Source organism: Motacilla alba, chromosome 1 (assembly GCF_015832195.1).
Source record: "Motacilla alba alba isolate MOTALB_02 chromosome 1, Motacilla_alba_V1.0_pri, whole genome shotgun sequence".
NCBI lineage: Eukaryota > Metazoa > Chordata > Aves > Passeriformes > Motacillidae > Motacilla > Motacilla alba.
The window spans coordinates 28,238,023-28,255,940 of NC_052016.1; the positions used below are offsets into that span (position 1 = coordinate 28,238,023).

The 17,918-nt window shown below is 40.7% G+C and overlaps 2 protein-coding genes across 6 annotated transcripts in view; one reads left to right on the forward strand and one right to left on the reverse strand.

Annotated features, from left to right (window-relative positions):
• HHLA2 (HERV-H LTR-associating 2) overlaps positions 1-8,966 on the forward strand; it is a 12,920-nt gene extending 3,954 nt beyond the window's left edge. For 4 of the 5 annotated variants that reach the window (XM_038159424.1, XM_038159400.1, XM_038159408.1 and 1 more), the window contains exons 3-9: positions 118-211; positions 1,306-1,626; positions 2,077-2,337; positions 4,166-4,456; positions 5,779-5,859; positions 6,480-6,571; positions 7,438-8,966. In XM_038159424.1, the coding sequence (XP_038015352.1) occupies positions 148-211; positions 1,306-1,626; positions 2,077-2,337; positions 4,166-4,456; positions 5,779-5,859; positions 6,480-6,571; positions 7,438-7,473 (1,146 nt within the window). In that variant the 5' untranslated portion in view covers positions 118-147 and the 3' untranslated portion in view covers positions 7,474-8,966. The remainder of the gene's footprint in view (positions 1-117; positions 212-1,305; positions 1,627-2,076; positions 2,338-4,165; positions 4,457-5,778; positions 5,860-6,479; positions 6,572-7,437) is intronic. The other variant, XM_038159434.1, reaches the window with a different exon arrangement.
• Positions 8,967-9,971: 1,005 nt separating this feature from the next.
• Positions 9,972-17,918, reverse strand: part of MYH15 (myosin heavy chain 15) — a 45,599-nt gene continuing 37,652 nt past the window's right edge. The window contains exons 36-43 of the mRNA XM_038159373.1: positions 16,943-17,135; positions 16,085-16,288; positions 14,991-15,116; positions 14,433-14,603; positions 13,844-13,948; positions 12,483-12,578; positions 11,832-11,969; positions 9,972-10,106 (exon numbers count right to left, since the gene is read on the reverse strand). Of these exons, the coding sequence (XP_038015301.1) occupies positions 10,089-10,106; positions 11,832-11,969; positions 12,483-12,578; positions 13,844-13,948; positions 14,433-14,603; positions 14,991-15,116; positions 16,085-16,288; positions 16,943-17,135 (1,051 nt within the window). The 3' untranslated portion in view covers positions 9,972-10,088. The remainder of the gene's footprint in view (positions 10,107-11,831; positions 11,970-12,482; positions 12,579-13,843; positions 13,949-14,432; positions 14,604-14,990; positions 15,117-16,084; positions 16,289-16,942; positions 17,136-17,918) is intronic.

Consider the following 17,918-nt stretch of genomic DNA (forward strand, 5'->3'; position numbering starts at 1 on the left):
CAAAAAACATGATACAAAGGCCTATAGTCCTTAGCAAGCTGTAGAAACGAAATTATATATGGACATGTCTTTTATATGCATTTAAACAGGTTTTATCCTCTGCTTTTATTTTGCCAGTTTGACCTGAGTCTACGAACCAATGAGGAAATGAAAGGACAGAACATACCAGCTGCCATGATCTGTTTATTTCACATCTGTGCTACACTTTGGGGTAGGTTGCAGCTGAAAAATAATAAAGAAGACTATTATTTTTAATTTTTATTAAGAAGAGTTACTGAATTCAAACACTGTTTATTAATGGTAAAGAATCAATTTTGGGTAATGTAAAACACTTCTGAAGCTGAGACTGCTTGTCAGGTGGCTGCATGGATGGCTGTGGCCATTGAGCCCCCAGACTGTTACCTGCCAATGTTTTGCCCCACTGGCTCAGCAGGCAGTGCTTTGCAGTTCAGACTGAAAATGCTTTGCAACAAATTGGCTGACTTTGCATTGAAAAGACTAAGGAAAAGTCATTTGGATTGTTCTGCCAGATGAGCTGGAGATGGCATCAGAATGTCTGAGAAGGCAGCTGCCCCTGGGCACTTACTGCCAGCCTAACAGGTTGTCTGACCTTGGCCAAGAAGTCAACGTGATGATGCTAAGTCAATGCAGTCAGTTTTTTAAAAGATTAATTTTAAATTGCTCTTGTATGCTAGCAAGGCCTAATTTAAATGTTGACAGAGATGAGATGCTACCACTTGTGTCATTTTGTGGAATGCACACCTTAATTATCTCAAGGGGCTGAAACAGAGCTTCCTCATCCTGTCTGTGGTGGCAAAGCTGTTTCAAGAAGTTCTGTCCTTCCTATCAGTTGCAGAGCCATGTCTTTTTTCCCTGTGATAGTACAACTGCTTGGTACTGTGTGAGGGTGGTTGGTAACATGGGGCATTGCAGCGTGGCACTGTGAATGTTTGAACATGTAAGAAGCTGCAGCTCAAAAGGCTTTTAAAGTCTAAAGTGGAAAAAATGTGGTTCAAGGTGTGGAAACACATTTGAAGCTCAGGTGGTAAGGTGGCAGGGTGCTGATTTGAGTATGTAGGTGCTTACTTGGGATTCCTACGTAAACTGATTAGAAGTTCAAAGAGCAGAGCTCTGTGTTATAATCCTGATTAAACTGGACGGACACCCTTGCTGTCCCAAGAGACTTATGTGACAGAAAAATCATGCAAGAGACGTTGGCACACCTGCAAGAGGGATAAAGAGGTGCAGAAATATACTTGTAGACTGGATTAAACTAACTTACTCATTTGTACTTCTGGGCTTTAGGTTTTACAGAACAGGAAGAAGTAACAGGGCTGTTTTCCAAGGATTGTATCCTCCCTTGTCGTTTCCCACCTGGGCATGATGAAGTAATTCACTGGAGCAAAGAGAACAGAAATGTGCACAGTTACTACCAGCAGAAGGATCAACTGGAAAAACAAGATCCATATTACAGATTCAGAACACACCTTTTCCATGAGAACATCCCTAGTGGTAATGCCTCCTTGAAACTTAGTAGCCTGACCATGACTGACGAGGGCTCTTATACCTGCTATGTGGGAACAGCACAACATGGAACAGAAGTGGAAGTGCAGCTACACGTTAAAGGTCAGTAAGGCTCCAAAAACCCTTGGATCACACCACTGCAAATGGAATGGCACCAATAGATTTCCTTGTGTTGTTTCTCCCATGGAATCAAAACCCTCCAACCCATCAGAGCACCTTTTGGGCCTGATGGTGTTACGCAGCAGTTTTTTTCCTCTGGTGAAATATTGCAACATGGATTGGGAAAATTTTAGTGCAGTACTTGTTTTCATAACCTACTGCACTCTGATTTCTAAGGGCTAATTACGTGGTACACATAATGTGGCTTCTCAGAGCAGTACAAATCTTGGCCTTGTAAGTAGCTGTGCTTTCTTCTGAAATCAAACACAGATGAAGTTTTGTTCTCAGCTATATTTATTCTCCCCAATGGTATTTCAAAAGAGTAATCACTTCAAGTTAAAAACCATTTTGTAAGTAGTAAGATTTATTTTTTAAATTATTTTTCATCTACAGCTCCTTCTTCTTATGCACTGGAATACCAAAAGACAAACACAGAAAGGAGACTGAAGTGCTATGCTTTTCTCACTTATCCAGCACCGACTATATCTTGGGTACAGGGTAATATATCCATCCAAGAGACAGATCGGGAGGAAACTAGGAATGGAGTTCTTTATTCTTTGAGAAGTGACAAGGACATTGTAAATGTGACAGATACTTACTACTGTCATATTCATTTGGATCATGAGGTGTGGTCCGCTGAATGGAAGATGCAAGGTAGGAATGAAATCTCTATCAGCATTGTTACTGAATTTCACAGCTGGCTTAAAAGTCAAACTAAAGACAGTCTTTCTGCAGTGGGGCAACATGGTTATGGGACAGTGCAAAAGGATATACCTTTCTCGTTGAAATTGCATTTGTTAGGATTACAAGGCAGCATTACGAGTTGCTTCCAAGAAGTACGAATGAGAGAAGCTAGCTCACCCTTCTGTAAGTTACCTTTACTCTTAACATTTTCTATAACAGTTTCACAATTTAAGAGGTGCCTAATAAACAAACTTTTCCCTCTATCAATAAAAGAATTCTGCCCATAGGACAAAATACATGGAAACCTTAGAGAATATGTGGGTTCTGTGAGGGAGGTGAAAGTTTGCCTGCTGCTCTAGCTGCATATGATGTGTTTGATCCTTTCATTGTACTTCTCTTCACATTGCATCTTTAAGTACGATCTGAGTGCTGGGGTGCATGGGAATGGAGAGCAGCAGTTTGCATTTTAGTGAACAGCAGCTCATTTTTTTAGTTAAGGAAAAGCAGGACTATGAAATTTCAACTCTGCTTTGTCTTCCTCCTGAATTTCATTGGAAATTCAGTTCAAGTAGATAACTGGTGGTATTCAGCCTTTCCTGTTTCTCAGGAAATATTTTTAATTGAAGGAAGAGCAATGCAAGAGCAGTTCTCTTGTGAGATGTGCGTGGATGCTTCCATCATCCTGATTACCCCCTAAAGTGTATCCAGACACTCTCAGTTCCTAACCAACTGCATGAGCTCTAGAACAAGAGTGCAGTTTTAAATTTACATGGAATAGCTTACAATATGGAAGGTTTCAAGTATGGCATCGTAGTAGCTTCCAAATGCACTGTGTCTCTTTTGTTATCTGTGCCTGATCCACAAGAGAAAAAGGTACATTCCATTACACACATACTTACATTTCCCTGCATCCATCTAACCCCTCAGTAGAATATTTTGAGAACAAAATGCTCTCCTTTTGTTTCTATAATAGCAGTGTGGGGTACAATTCTGTTTTTTTTGTCTTCATGATTTTTCAGTCCCACACCTTTGTTCATTAAACTCCTGCCACCCCCCCCACCCCTCCCCCCCAGAAATCAACTGTAACTATACCATGTAAAAATAATCTATTATCTTCCTTTCCAGCTGACTGCCAGCCACCACTGCTGTCAAATCCCTGCTGTCAGATCTATAGTTGCGCCATGATGTTAATTTGTCTTGTATTAGTATTTTATATATTAGGTGTTAATTCCACTTACCTGCCTTCTCCTTCCCTTTCCTGTTTTTTTAAAGCTATTTATTAATTGCTAAATGTTCAACACGGACAAGTAAAGTACTTGAGTTCACCATAACTGAAAGTTATTTCTAACTGGATACAATCTTTTTATTCTTTTAGTTAAATCGTGTTGTGTTTTATCCTTTTGCTTCAGATGTGCAGGTATCTGATCAGTTCTGTTTTCTCTCTGCTCCCAGCATGTGGAATTTCCTGCTATTTTACACAGTAACCTAGACTAGACTAAATTACTTCTATTCATGAGCCCCTCAATTAGAGGAAAAAAAGTAATATTTTTTAAAAAAGGATATTCATAAATATTGTCAATACCAATTAGATTTTTTTAGTGTGAGATACATGTATTTTTAAAATCTTCAGATGCTTCTAGAAACATATTGTGATATTTGAATGCAATATCAAAGTAGTGAAATATGTTTTTGTATTTGTTCATGGTAGTATCAAACCTAAGAAAAAAATCACAATATGTCTAAATAACCTTCACAGTATTTTCCAAAAAAAATGCAGAGAGCTCTTTATCTGTTTCAGACTACCTGCCTAAGGTGGAAGGAGAGAGCACCGTAATTCCTTGTGAACACGGCCATGACTCTGCAAGCACTGACAGTTTCACCGTTGTCTGGACATTACACAGAAATGCAGTGACCTCAGTCCTGGCCTCCTTCAATGGCACATCTCACTCTCACCAGCCTCGAGTCCAGGTTAACGAAAGTGACTTTTCACTGAGGTTGGATCATCTTACTGCAGGTGACAGTGGAGAATATCTGTGTAATATATCAACACCTCTCTACACAAAACTTGCCGTGACAACTTTGCACATTGGTAAGTTGCCACTCCTTCCATTTCAGAGGATGAGGACCAGTTAGGACAACGCACAGCCAAAGAGTCAACCAGAAATCTCAAAAATAATCATTACATAAAAAGAATCAATATGACAAGAATGGCTTAAAAACTAGTCATGGAAACAGCTCTAGAGTTCAGAATATACCCCTAGAGGAGGGACGTTGCCTCCACTGGAAGATGCTTTTTTCTGTGAATGTCTTCAGCCTTCACTACATGAATTGGGTGAGAATGTAATGGGACGGCTGTTTGCCAGCTCTCAGTACATTGATGCAACATGCACTTACTTTTGTGTAATTTGATGTGATTGGTACACATCAAATTGGTTGGGTTAAAGAGAGACATATTTTATTTTTGTTGGCTCAGTGGAAAAAAAAAGTTACCAAAGATGTGTTTATTTAAAGACTGGAAGTTTAATTTTTTCATTCAGCAGCTTATTGTGGCAAAGGTTACAAAATCAGTGTCTGCCTTCAGTTGCCACCAACTGCTCTCATAGCTGAGGACACAGCAGGCTCTCAGAATTCTGTCCTAAATGTTCTGCTGACAGCAAACATAGTTTTAAATGCAGCAGAAAGATAATGGGAAGCTCAGAGCTTGTGGTATAAGTTCAGCCTGCAGAAGAAAGCTTGTTGAGAACACACAGTTGTTATTTTCAAAGCTTTAATTCTATGCAGCAGGTCTTTTTTGGGCCTGGGGATATATATGTTTAAATGCATGCCTGTGTTTTTATGAGCTATAGTAAATTCCCAGCTGTGAAATCTTACTTACAGTTATTTCATTGTCAGTAGCACATACAATGGTAGCGCACAAACATTTCACACAATTACATACACTCACCAAAAACATTGAGAACTAATAGAGGGCACCTCTTCTAAACAAAGAAGAAAACTTGAAACAAACCAGTAAGACATGAAAAATAGAGACAACATAATAGAAAAGGGGGTAGAATAAGTGATATAACTACAGATGAGCACCTTTGTGGCTTTCAGCACAGCCTGAAAGCAGGTAAGTGGCTGGAGACAGTAGGGAATAAGCTATCCATGTTGGATAGCAGCCATAGCACAGCAGCTGCTGAGCCATCAGAAGGGTTTCAAAGAGCCACTGGAAAGAAGGCTTTTGAGGGAAAAAAATAGATTTACAATCATCTCTCCTGCATAAGGAAGGGTTGTAGCTTAAAGCTGGTCTTCCGAAGGAATTTACAAGATGTAAACTTAAGTCTGCCGGTGGTTACAGAGTCAAGCTAAAGGCAATGACTAGATTAAATGCTCTGTTTTAGCAGTTCTTATTTTTAAGCTGTTTTCCAGACATCCATAGGAAGTTTCCAGAGGAATGTAGATTTTTTCAAGTTCTTTGGACAAGACACAGCAGGGGGAAGACAACCCGAGGTAGAAGAGCCATACAGTTCTTCTGTCAGTTTGGTGCTGTGCAGAGGTTTCTTCTAGGTGGACTTTGATCTTCTGTGGAATCCATGGTTATCATTCGTCGCAGGATTTCTTGTGTCCACCTGGATTGCATGGTTGCACTATGAAGCTGGGCAATGTTTCAAATTAAAGTTGCAAAGATTTTGCAGCAGGAATCATGAAATTTATGATCCAGGTTGGGTAACATTTACAGAGCTGCTCAGGTGTAAATCAGTAGTGCTAATGGCACTGAACACTGTACCTGGAGACAGTGCCCAGTGCGCTGGGTAGTTGATTTGTTTTAAATGTGACTCGTATTAAGAAGTTTTCAAATCCTATCCCATGAGCACACATGGAATTTGCTATCAGCACAATTAAGTGAAATAATCTGCTTTCAGCTATTCACACTTAAATCAGTAAAGTATCACTTCAAAGTCTTACAGTATGAGTCAAGTAACTTGAACATTGTTGTCCTTGTCTCAGTTTCCGTTTAATGTTTCTTTCTCCCTAAATCATATGCTTTAGATTATAAATAAGAAAAAATCATAGCTTTGATATATTTATTGAACAATAAGTGCTTCTTTTTTGTACTTGTGTTTTTAAAGAAAATTCTGGTAACACTGGGAAAATTGTGCTAGGAGTGCTTGGTGCAGTCATGATAGCAGTGGCAATAGCAGCGGTACTTTGCTATCTCAAGGTATGTACAATTACAGTACTTATTTTTTAAGATACTGTTGATACCAAGCCCCTCAAGATTTGCATAAGGGTTTGAGCCAAACTTTGGAACTTTAAAAAAATTGGTAATCAGTAGCTGTAGCTAGACAGTTGTGATTAAACAACTGCAATGTTAGCATTGTTTGCTAGGCTGATCTTCTGTTTTAAGAAAAAGGGAAGACAATCCCAATGTAAATGGGCTGTCTGGACAAGGGGCCCCAGGAGTGAAGTCCAAAGAGCTGAGCAGTAAGTGGGGAAAGGTAATTCTGACAGTGGGAGATTGAAACCCCCAACTCAACTTGAAAGGAAGTACCTAAATCCAGACCTTGAATGTTTGTCTGAAGATTTTGTCACAGTCTGAATTTGGTAAACTTCAGGAGACATTTTATGGGTACCATGAGGTACAGCAAAAACACATGAGAAAGAAAACTCTGAAATTATTATGCCTCAGTCTTTCTTCATTTTTCTCTCTACATAGAGATTCAGTTGCATGCTGCTTCTTAAACAGTTGTAACATGCTTTAGAGATGATAATATACTTTGAGATGAAGTTGTCTAAACAATTTAAGTAAGATTAAGTTATCTTGGGACCTGTTGGGCTGTCAAACATATCATAATCAGAAGTGGAACAGTTGACAGGTTAATTCAGCTCTGGTTACATTGATCGAGGACTAGATGGAAAAACTAGGCATGTTTCTGCACTGTTGTGTGGATGCTTATTTTACTCAGATAAAACTAAAATGGAAAATGCTGACTTATCTTTATGGCGAGTGTGTCTTGTTCTTGTTCCCCCACTAGGGGATTAATTTTACAAATCAGTAGTTCTTATAAGTATTTTTATTTTGTCTAGAAAAAAAGGAAGAGAGGAATCATATGGACACCTTGACATACAGGAAGAATATAGCTCTCTGCACACAGATACTACTGACACTGGTGATGAAAAGAACAAAGAGTTCCTCCATCTTCCCCTTTGAGTTACAGTAAGAGCCACATGGAAATGTGATTTTCTGAGCAATGGTAATGGACAAATGGGGAGGAAAAAAAGTCAATGGACACTTGTATGTGAAAAGTCATGGAGCAGGGCACCTCACCCCCCACATGAGCTTATCTGTTGCTTTTTAACTGGTAAGTTAACTCAAACCAGAGTTTGACAGAGCTGTCATGTAGTGAGTTATTTTGGCACCACAGGATTACTATCTGGAAAGACAAACTAGAATTCTAACTGACAGGCACCTGCCTTTACAAACTATATAAGCTACATCAAACTTTCACAAAGCAGAAATATTCTACACATTTTCCTGGAAATTTCTGGAGTTTCTCCTCAGAGCAGGGATGCCTGCTTTGCAGTTATTCCTCTGGAGGCTGAGTATTTCTTTTGCTAGTTTTAATATAGGTACCTTGATGTCATGCACTGTTTTATGTAATCTACTGGTAGTTCTTTTGTTTTATACTGTGTCAGAATTAACTTGGGTTAAGACCTTTCATGTGTTGCCTCCTGTCTGTTCAATAAATCACTCATTTTATAAATAGACCTGATCTGCCATCCTTAGAATTTGCAGGCCAGAGTGATTTCTTAAATTTAAGCTGTTGCCAAAAATCTGAGGCTAAGGCAGGGCTTGTGTGAAGCTCCCACTTGTCCTGTGACAAGTCAGCATGCAAAATTGGATTTCCTAAAGGGACAAAGAAGTTTCCAGAGAAGAAATCCCTAAATTTTGAGGTTTGTTTTGTTTTTTTTTTCTTTCAGGGTGAGGGAAAGAGAGCTTACTGGTTTTCATTTAATTTAGTATTTTATTTTAAAGTAAAGACCATGTCTGCTGTCGACAGCAGAAAGTCCGAACCCAGCAGAGTGCACTGGGCTGGCAGTGGTGGAGGGAGTGGAGAAGTGCCTGAGTGGGAACAGCTGTGGGGAACAAAACAGTGGCACACTGAGGTGTGAGAAGCTGAATGCTGCCAAACACAGCCTAGCACAGCGGTCTGGGAAATGGGCCGTGTGACATGGACGATCCAGCTTTTGGGGGTTTATCCATCATTGTTCTCCACTGTCTTGGACTCAGGGATAGGAAATGTTAGCTGTGGGAACCTCCCCCACCTGCTTTTGTCCTGGGGCCACATGTTGTGGGGGAATGCTTGCCACCTTGTCTTAGTCTGGAAAAACACGTGGGGCCAGCAGCACTGGAATGGCTGTCATCTTGTCCTTGTCCCAGGGGACCACATGGACATGACCTATGGGTAGTGTCTGCCATCTTGTCTTTGTCCCAGTAGCCACATGGAACTAAGCTAAGGTGGTGAACACCTTTGTGTGGGTAAGGCATCTCTTCTTGTATACTTTTGTTATTAACATTATTGCTCTTTGCTTTCAGTAAATTATCTCAACCCACAGTCTCTGCTTTTGTCTCTCTCTTACCAGAAGCAGGGGGTGGTGGGGAAGGAAGGAAGAGTGGCTTATTTGGAGTTTAATTTTCTGGCTGGTGTTAAACCACTATGGATCAGTTCCCTGTTTAAAGGCAAGAAAGACTGAAGAGACTTCTTTATTTCTGAGCCACAGGGAGGTGTCCCTTGACACCATCTTCTGTGCCCGTCCTGCAGCTGGCAAAGAGAAGTCCCTTGACTGGTGGTAGTAGAAGCTTATAAATTGACTGTTCATATGGAAATCTTTACTTTCTCTTCTCCAAAACTCAGGGTCCTACAGGCAGGACAAATGGAAGCTGGATTTTCCCAGCTTTAAGGGCTGTCCTTTCCACAGGTTTAATCTGTGCTGCTGTCCTAGTTCCAGCCAGGACAGAGTTATTTTTTTGCAATAGCCATGAAGGGACATGACCAGAACCCTAATGTTATTTGATGCCACCCCACTTCATTGGGGGTGGGGGTGGGGAGAGGGACTGTCTGTGCGGTAAAAGGGGTTCCTTCAAGGAGGAGTCCACAGTAAGCATTTCTGCATGTGCATCGCCCTCTCTTTTGTATACTTTTTTTTTTATTAATGTTGTTGCTGTTACTATTAATTTTCTTAGCTCATTGCTGTTACCATGAAATTTTTCTTAGCCAGTGGTTTTTTACCTTTTGGGCTTTCAACTCCCAACTCCATTCCAGGAGTGGGAAGGGAAGGGGGAGCAAGAGAGTGGCAGTGTAGTTTGAGAGAGTGAAGGGAGAAGTACTGTTGATAAACCAGGACAGCTGCTTTAACAATCTGCATATGAAATACATGAGGCTGTGCAGCATGACTGGATTGCCCTTAGTTTTGATTTTGTCAGAGATCTGCCAATTAGGATTTGTTCCAACATAATGAAGTCGGCTGTTGGCGAGATGTAATTTTCTATTGATCACTAAGGCTTGGCAAAATAAAGGCAAAATAAAAACACAAATAAATGAATGAAATATGCTATACAGTCTATTTGGATTTTCGCTTGATGTTTATTTCTGTAAGTGCTTATTTTTTCCTACATCTGCTTTCAGTTGTGCCTGATTATGTCAAGTATTTTCTCATATTTGTCAGCTTGAACTTTTTTATTCCTCTTCATGAACCTGAAAGGCAATTGAGATAGAATGCAACTGTTAAAAATAGAAATGTCAAGAGGTTTTAGTGTAAGTTCACAAATAAGTGACAAAAGCTGCCCTAATGCTTCTGTTCCCTGCTATTACCAGTTTGTATCTGAAATAGACTAGCAGCATTCTAGCCAACATTTGCCATCTTATTCCAGCTAACAGTGCAGGTATCCTGTCCTTGTTCTAGATTATATAGATCCTTTTGATGGTAGAGGACTTCTACAACCCTTTTTTAATTGACGGTAGTGCTCTGAATGACACACACTCCCCAGAGTATCCAGGAAATGGGTACTGGTAGCAGTAGACAAGGTATTTCTAATGCTGCAGGATTAAAGTAGTCTTTACAGTGCCCTTCTCTCCCCAAAGGAGATGTTGTGATTTTTGGGACAGCAGTCTCCACCTGAATGTGTTTCCTGGCAGCTCCTGCAGTTGCTGCGTGCACCACTGAGCTCATCTTTTGACAACACTCTGCTCCATTGCCAGAGCTGCAGTTGGTGTTGGCAAACAGCATCTGACTAGTAAAAACAGGCATCCACTTTTCTGTGACTTCTAGATTTTTGAAGCAGAAAGAGGGTACCAATAAGGTACAGGAAATAAACAGCAACCTTAACAGTATTTAAAAAAAAATAAATTATTCTCATGGTGTACCTGTTTCAGTGTTTGTGTGATGCCATGGCTTTGTGAATCTTTAAATGAGTTTATATTGGTTTTGATTTTTTTGTAGGGGTAGAGTAATTTAGAAAAATCTGTGGAAATTTTTTATTCTTAAAAGCTGCAAATCTTTTGAGGTTCCATTGCAGTACTGATTCCATTGTACATAAATGTGTGATAAACCAGATATTCAGGTAGTTTTAATGTGTCTTTGCTCTGGATGGTGGAGCAGCAGTCATTTATATCAGTCAAGGTGATTTCATTAGGCCAATACAAGAGCAGAAATTAAGAGTGTAAAGAGGCTTTCTCCCTTTCTTAGCTTGGGAGCTATCAACTCCATGAAACATACATAATGTTAAGCATGGAAGTTTGTTAAACTTGCAAATGAAGTAGATTTAGCAATGATCTAGCTCCTCTTTCTATCATTCCTTAAAATAACAACCTCACAGTTTTTTGCTCTGTTTGCCACAAGGCTACCATAGATAAATATGCTTTCAGTTCCAGACTAAGTTCTTAAGTGCCTTCTAGTTTCATCAACATTATTCTGCTACCATTCAGTTCAAGTGCAAAACACCACAAATATATTTCTAATCACTAATCACTAATATTTTCTTATCATCCAGGTCTTCCAATCAATACAAATTCATTTAAAGAGCAAGGTTAAAACATCTGCTAATGTGGTAATATCCAGGCTCTACTGCATACATAGAAATCTACGTCAATAGGGAGAGAAAAAGGTGGAGTCTTTTAATATCCCTTGCAAAAAGAAACCCCAAAACACAAGACAAACCGACCAAATCACCAGTTCTGCTTCTGCTGCTGAGAACAGAGGTCAAATGACAACAAAAATACAGAGAATATATTTTGTCTAAGGGTCAGATTGCTGTCCTACAGGGTTACCTTAATATTAAAATAAAGGGCAGAGTCAAACAAAACAAATGTAGAAACCCAAGAATTTATCCTAGTCTACACTACTTTCAGAGATGTAACAGATACAGAGGACCCACTATTGTGTGTTAAACGCTCACGTCTACCCATACAGTATGACCATACCTTTTTCATGCCAATGTCTCTTGACTTGCTCCTCAGCTTATTAACTTGAGATTCAGCTATTTCAGCCCTTTCTTCAGCATCATCCAGATCATGTTGCTGTTTTCTGTACTTTGAGAGGTACAGATTGGCTTGAGCTTCCTGTTGAGAAAAAAAGAGTGCAGCTGATTTCCTCCTGTCCACATGAAGCAAAGCTTTTAATTTCAAGTGGGATGGAAAGTGCTCAGCATGAGCAGGTAACAGCTGTTTGGGCACCACTTGCCTCCTGCAGAACTGAGATTGTTGTTCTACATGGTTGATATTTCTAGTGGCATTTTCCATGTTAAGTGAACTGAGAGGCTCTCAACGTGTCTTCCGAGGGGCTAGGAGGGGCTGAGGGGCTGTTTTTTCCCTTCCTTCCCTTCTCTTGCAAATTATACTGCAGTCTTAGGATGAAATGGAATACTTTTTCTTAAATATAATCAACACATATGCTATATATTTTACTTTATATATAACACAAATACAGTTTTATATGCAGGGCTTATATAGATATGAAAATAACTATTTATGGACACAAAATGTGTATTTGTACCAGAAGTTTCTATGGATAAAACATTGTAGGTTTAGAACAATACATCTCTCAAAGGTAAAAAGGCCCAGATTGTTACTTACAGCCTCCTCTGCTTGGTGCTTGTAACTCTTTACTTTTAATTGTAGCTTGTCAATCAGATCCTGCATCCTGGCAAGATTCTTTTTATCTTCTTCTGACTGTATCAAAACACCATGAAATGGGTTGATAGAGTAAAAAGGCTTAAAGCATCTGCCACAATACAATAATAATGGATGCCATACATATTTTAGAAACTTATAGCTCAAAGCACAAACTAGCCATGTCCTGTGTACACATGAGAAAAATTTTTACACCATCATTGAAGATGTGTGTGTGGAGGGTGAAAACTGAGACTACCCTTCCCATGTATAGATGTGTAAATATACATGTATATAAAGATAGCTATATATGTGCACACACTTTTAGAGGTGTGCAGATACACACAGGCAGAGTTCCTTGCTCGGGGGTGAGTAGCATGCTTGTCATTATAAAGCGTGTCATTATGTATTGAAGCAGATACAGGTGAGTCTAGAACTGTGTAATTTGCATAATTTGAGGTTTGATTCACAGGCATTTCTGGTAAAAAAAGCCAAGTTTAAGCTGTCATGCTCCATAAGCAGAGAGACCAGCTAATTCTGCCCACAATCTGTATTCAAAAAAAACAACCTTCAGCTTCTCATACAAAAGTCAAACAACAGGTAGGAGGTTAAATAATCTCCTAAGGCAGATGGATGGGTTTATCTTCTTAATGCTGTTCAAAGAAAAAGGATAAGTGCTCTGTGCTGCAGGCATTTTTTGAAGGCCAAGCAGCATGAGCAGCTGTTAGCAAACCTGCAGGAGGCTCAAGACTAGACCTGCTGCTCAATAATAGAGCCCTGGGACTCAGCAACCCTACGCTGAGCAGGGCATTAGAATCACCTGAGTCCTTCTGGCTCCTTTTAGCAACAGTAGCACAGCTGAGAGGGAGCTGGGCTCTTTCTTCCCTTGCATTGTAAACAATCTACATCGAAGCCTGTTCCATATTAATACTGTGCTAAAAATGTCCAAATCCCAGCAACAGAAGCTTTCTAACATAAGTTACAGCAAATCAGGCAAGAGGATGATGATCACTTGCACAGGTTGCCCAGAGAAGCTGTGGATGCTCCATGCCTGGAAGTGTTCAAGGCCAGGTTGGATGGGGCTCTGAGCAGCCTGGTCTAGTGGAAGGTGTCCCTGCACATGGCAGGAGTGTTGGAATGAGATGATCTCCAAAGTCCCTTCCAACCCAAAGCATTCTGTGATGGAAGCTGTAGGGAGATGTTCCTTCTGTGCCTAAAGCTTCCAGCAATCAGAAAGCTGTGATTAAGGCCATCCATCCTCCTTCACTGTAACCCTGAGGCTATTTATGATGTGTCTTGCTAGCTGCCTGGTGGTTACTGCATACCTGGTAAGTCAGCTCCTTTATGCGTCTCTCAAACTTGCGGGCTCCTTTTTGGGCATCCGAATTGCGACGGAGTTCAGTCTCAAGTTCATTCTCCAACTCACGAACCTGCAAAAAAGGAAAAACCCTTGTCATTATGCTACATATATGTAAAGCAGTACATAATTTGGTTCACAGTTCTATCTCCATAGAATCAAATTTCAGGAAGAGATCGAAATGTCACCTTTCCACTCTGTTTTTTCATAAAAGTATTCCAGCTGCACCATCAGTTAGAGGTGCAGACATGTGCAAAGGCCAAAAAAGTTTAACCAAACCAAACATTGGGAGACGCTTTTGCTGGTTTTAGGTGCTGGGGCTTTCAATTATTTTTTAATCAAGGGCCTTGTTCATCTGCTGGTCAGCAGCTCATAGCTGGATAATGAAGGGGAAACATGCCTCCAAGAACTGCTCACCTGCATTTTGTGAAACAGAGGAAAGTGTCCATACTACCCCTTCTTGGCCTCTGTGAACTCAGCAGGCAGCACTAGGCTACCAATCTGGTGCCAATTCTATAAGCAGAAGGCAGTGGTCTGAAGTTAGATCACAAACTTACCCTGGATTCCAGTTTTTGGATCTGCTTCTTGCCACCTTTCAGAGCTATTTGTTCTGCTTCATCCAGTCGCTTCTGGAGGTCTTTAATGGTTTGCTCCATGTTCTTCTTCATTCTCTCTAAATGAGCACTAGTATCCTGCTCCTTTTTGAGCTCCTCAGCCATCATTGCTGCCTGAAAAACAACCACATTTTACAGGAAATCCTGTGTGCTGTCGGATTATGATTTAGAATAAATGGTGGAAGATCAGTCCTGAACTATTCTTTATTTGGATTATTCACTGTAGCCAAAGCTCCACAGAATACCTTCTGTGTGCATACCTTGCCTGGACAGAGAAAATGGAAGGACAGAAAAACCTTGGAGGCCCTTTTCCCCCTCTCTGTTTTAATGCCTTTATTTAAGATTCCACCTCTCCCTTTTTCTTGTTTTCTTTATCCCTGTGCTTTACCATTAGGGTTCTCATTTACAATGCCCACAAGTAAGCCTGTGACATTCACTACACTACAGTGTCCTTAGATGCTGTGGTATGAAAAGAAGTGAGCAAGGAACCAGCCTACTTACATCTGTGATTGCTTTCTTGGCTTTTTCTTCTGCATTCCGGCACTCCTGGAGTGATTCTTCCACTTCATTTTGCATCTGGGAAATGTCACCCTCCAGCTTCTTCTTTTGATTGATCAGACTTGTGTTCTTTTGTTAAGTTTTCCCCAAATGGAAGAAAAGTGATGATTAGAGACAATTTCTCTAAATACCATAGCATACCAAAGCTTCCTGATTTTTGCCACTTCTGGATTACTCAGAGCAATATTTGGGAATGGAGACACAGTTATGTGGTAAGGGCTGCCTTGACTAGCATAGGTAGCTTCAAACTGAAGATTTTGATTCAGATAAAATAATAAGCAATAGGCTGAAATAGAAGAATTAATAAGGCCGTTCATTTTGGTAAATTAATAATCCTTAATCAGCCAGTGAGGTGAATAAAACAATGTCACCAATGGGCTTGGAGAAAAAACACTGCAAAATATTGCCAGCCTGTAGCACATTTTCATTTCTTTGTGACCATTATTTGGTGATGAGAAGTTTTGGGTTTTAGTAAAAAGGCTGTCAAGTCAGGGCATGCCCCTCCATGGCATCCTAGAAACAGCAGTGTCCACCTGTACAACACCAAAGGCTGATCTCTCTCTCAAAGGAGACCTGCAGGCACAGAGGGCACTTTGCTGCAGGTGAGTTCCTGTGGTTTCCTGCCCTGCATCATCGCCCTATTGTGAGAGCCCAGCCCTGGGATTTTCACTGCTGAGTAACATCACAAAAGCACTCCCTGCACTGTTCTCCACAGAAATGCCTCCTGTCCAGGATATGGCTTAACTAAAGCTGGAAACTGGTTTTACTGCAGGGAAGAATGAAAGAAATCAAATTTACTCTTTTTATCAGTGTTTTTTCTGGAAGCTGTTTAAAGCAGTTGGATGAATCATCTGTTCCAGCTAACTCGGAGTCAGGTGGCACATCCCCAGAGTGACTTAACTCCTCTGCCCCATTTTCTCTCTGGAGAGATGCCAGAGGGTGTGTCTGATTTGTGGTGGCCATGGACAAACAGTGTCAGTGATCAACAGAGAAGGCTCAGGTTAACCAGTGAGGAAGAGGGCACAGAAAAAGCCAACCTGACTGTGAAGCAGGTTCACACGTTCAGTGGCTTCCAGCAGTTCATGCTCTGCCAGCTTCCTTGCCCGTTCAGTCTGGTCCAGCAAAGCCCTCAGCTCATCCAGCTCTGACTGAAGAAGATTATTTCTCCTGTCAGAGACCGCCAGCTGCTCCTTCAGATCTTCGTTCACGTGTCCTGAGTCATCCAGCTGCACCTGAAGCTCCTAAAATAAAGCAACACAACCCCATTTTAAGCCTCTGTCCTTATATCAGAGAAATGCAGATTGCAGCAGCTACCTGGGATCAACCTCAAGAATTTCAGTCCTTTAAAATTTATTATATTTTTATTTTATTTCCAAACTGTAAGCAGAATAGCTTTTGTGGTATGTGGTGCAATGGAGGAAAAAAATCTGTGTTCTGAAATCTCTAAAAGCTGGTGGTTTTGGAAGAGATTACAAGAGAAGAGGTGCCTTGGCAAGAAACACTTTTTTTTTTTAAGCTATTACAAATGTTGACACAACAAAAGTTGAATATGCACACAGTCCCTGTACTCCAAACAACCCACTTGCTCTCTGCTTCTTTTAAAAGCCTTGCAAGCTCACAAGAAAATCACAGGTTTTCAGTTCCTCATGCTGTAGTTATCTGCCCCTGCAAGAGGCTGCAGCCAGCAAGGGTTTTATGACTGGATCTTGTCTAGCTTGTATGCATGTCTGAGAAGAAATCCACCTTTCATTATTCTCTTACACCAGACATGATCACCAAGGCTTTCCCTTCACATTGTTGAGAGTTGCTCCTCTCTTAATCACCACTACTGGTTTGGTCTGTGTTAAGGGAACCCAGCCCATCAGTACTGCTGGGTGCTTGGGGGGCAGCAGTACCTTTATTTGTGTCTGCAAGACTCGTGCTGACTTGGTTGCTTCTGCGGCATGCCTGTTAGCATGGCTGAGCTGGATTTCCATCTCATTGAGGTCCCCTTCCATCTTCTTCTTAAGCCGGATGGCCTCGTTTCTGCTGCGGGCTTCAGAATCCAGGGTGGACTGCAGTGAGTCTATGGCACGTTGCTGGTTTCTCCTGAAAAGGACATAAAGGATGAATGGAATGATTTTCCTCTCTGTTCAGAGACACAGAAGTACTTGCAGCAATACTTCACTTTTTGAAGTGTCTCCCCTCCAGAAACAGTGTATTTCTGACTAGTGACATAGGTAGTAGCAATCATACGTAGCATGCATGGTTTGCAGTGCCTCACTGCTGGTGTGCTTCACACCCTCAGCTAATTCCTGATCTGTAAGCACCTCTAACATCCTTCTTCTGCTTCCTTTGGCAGTACTGGAGCAAGGAGTGCTCTCAGAGCTCTTGCAAACACAAGCAAGTATGGATTTGAACCTGACAAGAAGCACTTCCAGCCCAACAGTCACTTAGTGAAATATTTACTGAATAATTTCCTGGAATGATTTACATCTCAGCCTTTTGCTGAAGGCATTAGAGGAGGGGATTATTCAAACTGAAGGTAGGTTGCTATGTTCTAAGCTCTAGGTGCTCTTTATAGTAAATGGCATGTGTAAGCTACAATTTAATGTGTCTTAAAATAGATGTAGAAAAACTTTTCTTGTGCTAATTATAAGGGGAATGATTTATTCATACAAATCTGTGTTACGGACATCCACATTTAGAAATTATTAAACCCACTCAGTTGACAGCCTGGTCCCCCTGGGAAATGCAGTTTAATGTCAATTTAAAGACAAAGCAGATACGAACAGCCTAATTTTCTTGATTCTGTACCAGAGAAATCCTACAATGAAAGTTTTGCTCTCTTACAACCAGAAAGTTACTCAAAGCACAGAATATGACACACAT